The following is a 7,294-nucleotide window of genomic DNA, read 5'->3' as shown; positions in this document are numbered from 1 at the left end:
TGTCACGCGGCGAGAAAAAATGGGGCAAGTCGTGCCACGTTTTACTTAAGTTGTCTTCTAGGCAGTGAGAACAGAATTATAAAAGTGGGTAAAAGTAAATTTAGCGCACTTATTTATATTTCAGGATGCCTGCTATCAACTGAACAATGAAAACAGCTTAACTATAGAGCGTGTGTTCACATAATCAGTGTTGGGGAGTAACTAGTTACATGTAACGGAATTACGCAATTTAATTACAAAATAAATGTAGTTGTAATTAGTTACAGTTCCTGAGAACAAATGTGTAATTAAATTACAGTTACTTTTGAAAAATGCCAGTGATTACAAAGGGGATTACATCTGAATTTTTTTTCACACCCACCCCCACTTACAGATTCAATTGACTTCTTTTAAATTGCATTGACTGCTCTAAAATGAGACACAAATGTATCCGGAGTTTAGGACACCTGCTTATTCGATAACTGTTTTATTTCCTATTTGGGTTTATACATAAACTTGATTTTTTAAGATTGTTTTTTTCCAAGGCATTGTTAGATGTTAGTGTTTTCTGTCATAACTATGCAAACATTTGATTTCAAACACAGTATCATAGCTATTGAACTATTTCTTGTTATGATGTTATGTTATGATCTAGTTATGACATATAGCGCAACTGCGCTGACGGTGACCCGAGTTCGAGTCCCGTCTTTGTTGATCCCGCTCCCCTCTCTCCTCCCAGCTCTTTCCTGTCATCTCTCTACTGTCCTATCACAATAAAAGGCATAAAAAGCCCAAAAATATAAGTACAAAAAAAAGTCTGAATTTGTGGTGGCTGTGCTTTAAATTAAATTATTACACAGCTCAGACTCTTTTGGGGCAACTTAAGTCAGTGCTATATGCTTGATAATTTTTCTTGGCGGAAGCTTTGTGTTTGATTAGCTAATAAAATATTAAAACTTTAATTCTATATTATGTGGACAGTTTCTTAATTCTGTCATCCTGGTAACATGGACTTGCTCTATTGTTTCATACAAACGCAGTTGCTGCCATTTTTTGTACATTGTAATGGATTATAAGATAACTAACAAACTAGTACTACTACTTAATTATTTATGTGGTGAAATGTTGTGTAAGAAAACTGGTATGTCTGCACTGTATCCCTAAAATGTCTAGTTTGAACTTGCCGTTTGCTAGCAACTGATTTCTTCATGAAAGCTTTGTGTTCAAATATTTCAGCTCAGATCAGTGTTTCGTGTTTAATAATTTTGACACGAAACATCTAAATAATCTATCAAGCAGCTGTGTAATAAGTGAGATAATGTACATTCAGCCAGTTGTTGTCGCAAAATAAAGATGTATGTTTTCCCTTACTTATAATCTTAATTCAAGTGATAAAGGATTTTGAAAGTCTGACAGTAATCAGTGTTGAACGCTACTGTAAGGTTAACTCTGACTGGTTTAAATGTTTCAAAATGATTATCAGTTGAAAATATTAGAAATGTAGAAAAGTAATCAAAAAGTAATTCAAAGTAATGTTACATTACTTTAATAAAGTATTTGAAAAGTTACACTACTTATTACATTTTAAATCAAGTAACTTGTAATCTATAACCTATTACATTTCCAAAGTAACCTTCCCAACACTGCACATAATATATGATAAATGACTAAGAAGTTACATAATAGTTTCCTAACTAAACTAAAACTAATATATGAGTTATATATCCTAGACTGGACTGTAGGGAAAAAAGCACTAGTATGCATTCCAACGATTAAGGTTGCAAAGGAAAAATTATATGCTTTCTCCTTCCAGTTTCCCCACATTTGAGGAAAATGACCAAACTGAGAGATTGCTTGCTGCTTTAATATAAATGTCTGTAAATGTTGCCATTCCATTTCTCCCACAGATTCTTATGAAATTTGGCACCTCACCTAAGAGACCAGTGCCATTCAAGATCAAGGTCCTTGAAACCTGAAGTTCAAAATAAGTTTAAAATATATTTTTAGACCTGGAAACTTGCTTTGACAAAATTAATATTTAAAGAACAACAAAGCATTAAAACAATATCTTTTGTGTTCACCAGATTTAAGAAATTAATACAGGGTTGGATGAGGGAATAAATGATGACAGAATTAAAATCTATGGCTGAGTTATCCCTTTAACGTAATAATTTAGCTCTCATTTCTTTCTTTTTTGTGTCCAGAAATACAGCTTTCCCCTCAGTCAAATTCATTTTACACATTAGAATTCAGTTACAACCCATCAAGATACACAGAACTGAAACAATAGCTTGCTTTCAGCCTCACAACCTCAAGAGGTTTATTAAAGGGTTCACTCTGAAGTCCTGAGAGATCATTTCCCTCACACTAGCATGCAATAAACTAATTAACACCATAAGCCTGTCTTGTTTTTACATGCAGAGAGCAATCACAATCAAGTTAACAGTTATAGATTTATTTTGAGATTCTGCAATTCATTGTTGAACACCACATCAACAGGTGAGCTCATCCATTTTTAACAAACATAGCTGTCATAGGGTGGATGTCACAGCTGTTATGCCTTTTATATGAGTCCAATATTCAAGAGTTTAAAAACAGTTACAGGAACTAAACCGTGTGGGTCTGCATTACCACTTGGCTTACAGCTTTCAATATTGTTCACAAATATTTTAGGTGATGCAACACTCTGAATGATGACACATTTTTACAATGTGAATAGTTACTTCAGACCAGACAGATGACTCTAATAAGAAATTATAAATCAAGCAATGTATGCAATCAATCAAAGAATTAAAGGGATAGTTCACCCAAAACTAAAATGTCATTAATTACTCACTCTCATGTCATTTCAAGACTTTTGTTCATCTTCGTAACACAAAATTAAGATATTTTTGATCAAATCCAAGAGTTTCTGACCATGCATAAACGCAGTTACCATGTTTAATGCGCAGAAAGGTAGTAAGGACATCATTAAAATAGTCCATGTGACATCAGTGGTTCAACTGTAATGTTATGAAGCTATGAGAATACTTTTTGTGTGCAAAGAAAAAAATAATGTTGTATTCATTTTTTCTCCCTCTCAGTTTGACACACGTTTACCACAGTACCACGATGCATGTCACATGGACTATTTTAATGTTCTTACTACCTTTTTGGTCCTTGAACGTGTCAGTTGTGTTGCAGTCTATGCCGGGTCAGAAAGAGCTCTGATTTCTTAAAAAATATCTTAATTTGTCTTCTGAGGATAAACAAAGGTCTTACAGGTTTGTAATGACACGAGGGTGAGTAATTTGACAGAATTTTCATTTTTGGGTGAACTAACCTTTAAATACAATGACTCAAGAAATAATATAAGATAAGCAGATAAGAACAGAAATAAGGCAAACAACACTTTGTGGGATTTTTACAGATTTATTTGCGAAACCAATGAAAGCTTAGAATCGGAGCTTCTGGAAGAACCATTTGTTCTTGCCTGTCTTGTACCTGTAAAAGAAAACATTCACTATTATCAATGTATCACCACATGTAGGACAATACATGCTTGTACTGAGAGTATCAAAGTAAACAATGTCCACTGCCCAACAAGATCAAACTGTTCCTACAGTCATCTCTCTGAACAGACCCTGAATTCAGCAGGTTTTGGATTACGTGGGTTTAAACCCTCAAGACTACGTGTAAACTTGCCACAACTCTTTTTTGCATCAAATTTAGGAAGCAAATCATTTAATGACTACACGCTATACTAAAATGAATATAACAATATAACAAGCATTAATCACAAACTTACAATTTAATGGTAAAATTTAGTAGTTGAAATCTGGTGACAAACACATACCTCTCCTCAAACTTAACCTTGGCCTCTCTCCTGGCTTTGCGCTTCAGAGCAGGATCCCTGAAAACATCCTTGTTGACAACAGTTTTGTCCAGAGGAATGTCAACAGAGTATCTGAGGAAAGATGATTTATCGATTAGACAAACGTACATAAACCCTGTTTTATGATCGCTTGCATTCATTAGAGACAGTCAAGATTCAGAGACAAAAAACAAACAAACAAAAAACCCCCACCAAATCACTGAATGCCAGAAACTCCACACACCTTTAGACATATTAAGTCCTAAAACCTGTTTCGATAATTTTTAATTAACCCTAAATGAAATGGACAAATGCATCAAAGCACCACATCAACAAAACTGTATGTGACTGTGTGGGAATCATAAATAGCCACCAACTAGACATTAATAACAAAAACCATAATTCAACTGGAATCAGTCATCAAACGCTGTGTCCATATACAATATTGTTCAAAAGTTTAGAGTCAGCAGGGCTTTCTTTGGAAAGAAAGTGCTTATATTCTTCATGTACCCATTAAACTGTTAAAAAACTTATTACAAAAGATTTCTATTTCAAATAAATGCTGTTCACTTTCCATTCAAAGAATTACAGGAAACAAAGAGAGTCAACACAAATATTTTCAAAATCAATGATAATGTTTCTGAAGGATCATGTGACAATGAAGACTGCAGTAATGATGCTGAAAATTTGAATTTACCATCATAGGAATAAAATACATGGTAAAACTTTTCAATAAGGTTCCATTAATGTATTAACTAACATAAGCACACAATAAACAATACTCTTATTACACTATTTATAAATCCTTGTTAATGTTAATAAAATACAGTTGCTCACTGTTAGTTCATGTTAGTTCACAGCACATTAATGTTAAAACATTAATGATTTTAATAATGCATTAGTAAATGCTGAAATTGACATTAAGATTAATAGATGCTGTAAGAGTATTGTTCATTCTTAGTTTATGTTAACTAATATAATTAATGTTAACTAATGAACCTTATTGTAAAATGTTAACAATTACATTTTAAAATATTATACAACAGGAAAGTTCTTTAAAAAGAGACTGTGATGATGCATTTCAATGGTCATCATCATAAATCCTTTAAAGTTTTTCATATTTTGATTTTTTTTTTAAAAGGTATGTACATTTATAACACTATACTGTGTATTATATCACCTTTTCATCAAGTTATAAAAATCTAGTTAACGCTAATGTGAGGGTGTTTCTAATGCGGTGTCTATCGGAGGGACAGTGAATTTGACACAGTTCTCTCTTCTGACTGTCTCTCTCAATTTTATTTTTGCTTTGAATGAAAATCGCAAAAACACTATCAGGGATTTTTTTCTTTTGTTATTTGAGCAAATGTGGATGCAAAAAGAAAAAAAAAAAAAAAAATCTAATTTGCTGCTCTCAGATTTTACCTAACTATGATGACTTCTGCTATGAGAAACCCAGAAATGTGAGAAAGGTCCAAATTGCCATTTTTACTGTATTATTGACCAAATAAATGCAGGCTTGGTGAGCGTAAGAGGACTTGTTAGGGCTGCACGATCATAATAAAACTGTGAATATTAATTACGATTATCACAATTTACATTAAATGACATTTTGAATAGCTTTATACCATTGTATGAAGCAACTGCATGCCACATTTTTATACATAGTCTCTTCTTTAAATTTTAAAAATGTAAAAAATGAGAATAATAAAAAAAAAACCATAAGATAACCTGTAGGGAAAAAAAAAAACACACGCTCTCTCTCTCTCTCTCTCTCTCTCTCACACACATACGCCCATCTTAAGAAAGCAGAATAATGTAAGTTGATGGTTTATTTTTTGTAATTGTGCCTTTGAACAGTTACATAATTGTGGCATCTGTAATCGTAATCACGATTAGAAATGTGATTAATTGTCCAGCCCCAGGACTTGTGTCATTAGACAGCACTCTGTAACTCTAAAAACATTAGACTATACAGAACCTGTATGAATTGATGCACAGACGTCCCTCTGACTGTTCAGGGTCTACATACCTGGTTGGCATCAGGTGGTTGTAGTTGAACACCTTCACAAAGGCCTTGATCTTGGACCTCTTGGCAATCCTCTTCTTGCCCATGGTTGTTGTGACCTTACGAGGATAACGGTCAATGCCTGCGACCAGAGCATGGCTGTAAGGACGGTCTGAGGTGCCATCATCAATGTTCTGAAAGGAGAAAGAGCGCACAAAACTGTCAATATACAAACACTCAACACGTTACAACTACACAAGCATCTTTTCCTGAATACGGTGAAATATTAAAAGTACCTTGACAATCACAGCCTTGCGTCCGGCATAACGTCCAGCCAGGACCATCACCACCTTACCAGGTTTCATAAACTTGCCCATCTCTGAAAAACATGAGTTTATATATTACATCAGCTCTATTACATCAAGTAGCACAACACAAGCATAGCCAAATCTCTTATGACAGGCAAAAGTCATAGTTTAAAAGACGCAATACACGTAAGTTGTGTCTCTTTGGGCAACACGTTTATAAAACAAGAGAGATCTAGACATAGCACCATGCTAACTGGCAATTATACCGCTGTATTAAAACGTTAAACTCGGAAAAAATATCTTAGCCATTTCACAACAAAACTGTATTTGATCTTATTCACATATTAGTTTGTTTATTGCACACGTGAAGTAATAAACGAATGCTGCCGCTGGTTCCTGAGCTATCGTGTACGGACAGGAAAGCGATCATGTCAGAAGTGAATAGAGACGGAGGGAACTCTAAACCTATTATCTTCCACTGCAAACGTAACATTCATACAATAAACACTTTAAATAATCAACAGGGATATTTGCTCTATAAGTATCGTGATAGGAAACCCGCAGGTCTTATTTTTTTATCGATGTTCACGGATTATTTTCTCGTGTATGAAACTTACTGATGGTGCTCTATGGCCGACGATAACGGGAAAGGAAGTAGAAAGAGCGAGCCTGACCCTTGACACCGACAGGGAGTGACGTATTTCCGTCGATTTGTTATACGCAGTGCACGACACGTCCAAAAAGCTTTGGTAAAGTAGACTATCCCCCTCTACTGCACTATCTGTAAGCAACACATGCAAGTTTATATAAGAAATGCCTTATAAAAATATAAAAAATACCTTCCTTTTAGTTCGTTTGCGCAAAGATGTTGATTTGAAATGACATTTAGTGATTTGGTTTAGATTCGGACAACTTCAACGAAAAAACACATAATAAAGAGTTTCTCAAAGAGTTACATCATATTATATATATACAGTACTGTGCAAAAGTCTTAGGCCACTAGTATTTTCACCAGCTAAAAAATGGTTTAAAGTAAGTTATTTCTATCTTTTGCTGTAGTGTATCAGTAGGAAACATCAGTTTACATTTACAAACATTCTGTTTGCCATTAATTGTAATAATCTAGTGAGATTTTTGTTTGCACAA

The 7,294-nt window shown here is 34.1% G+C and overlaps 1 protein-coding gene across 1 annotated transcript; it reads right to left on the bottom strand.

The window, feature by feature from the left end:
- Positions 1–2,418: 2,418 nt before the first annotated feature.
- On the bottom strand, positions 2,419–6,897 carry rpl27 (ribosomal protein L27). Its single transcript, XM_051106276.1, has 5 exons — positions 6,766–6,897; positions 6,137–6,219; positions 5,865–6,034; positions 3,815–3,925; positions 2,419–3,462 (listed from the first exon to the last, which is right to left on the bottom strand). The coding sequence occupies exons 2-5, from the start codon at positions 6,215–6,217 to the stop codon at positions 3,414–3,416; spliced, it is 411 nt and encodes a 136-aa protein (XP_050962233.1). The 5' UTR covers positions 6,218–6,219; positions 6,766–6,897; the 3' UTR covers positions 2,419–3,413.
- Positions 6,898–7,294: the final 397 nt, after the last annotated feature.

This window comes from Labeo rohita, chromosome 3, assembly GCF_022985175.1.
Source record: "Labeo rohita strain BAU-BD-2019 chromosome 3, IGBB_LRoh.1.0, whole genome shotgun sequence".
Classification (NCBI taxonomy): domain Eukaryota; kingdom Metazoa; phylum Chordata; class Actinopteri; order Cypriniformes; family Cyprinidae; genus Labeo; species Labeo rohita.
This window is presented reverse-complemented; position numbering and strand designations above follow the sequence as displayed.

Coding starts and splice junctions, on each gene's coding strand:
- rpl27 (XM_051106276.1), bottom strand. CDS start 6,217: ATGGGCAAGTTTATGAAACCTGGTAAGGTGGTGATGGTCCTGGCTGGA. Junction 3,926..5,864: donor AACCACCTGATGCCAACCAG/GTATGTAGACCC, acceptor ATCTTTCCTCAG/ATACTCTGTTGACATTCCTC. Junction 3,463..3,814: donor AAGGTTAAGTTTGAGGAGAG/GTATGTGTTTGT, acceptor TTTCTTTTACAG/GTACAAGACAGGCAAGAACA.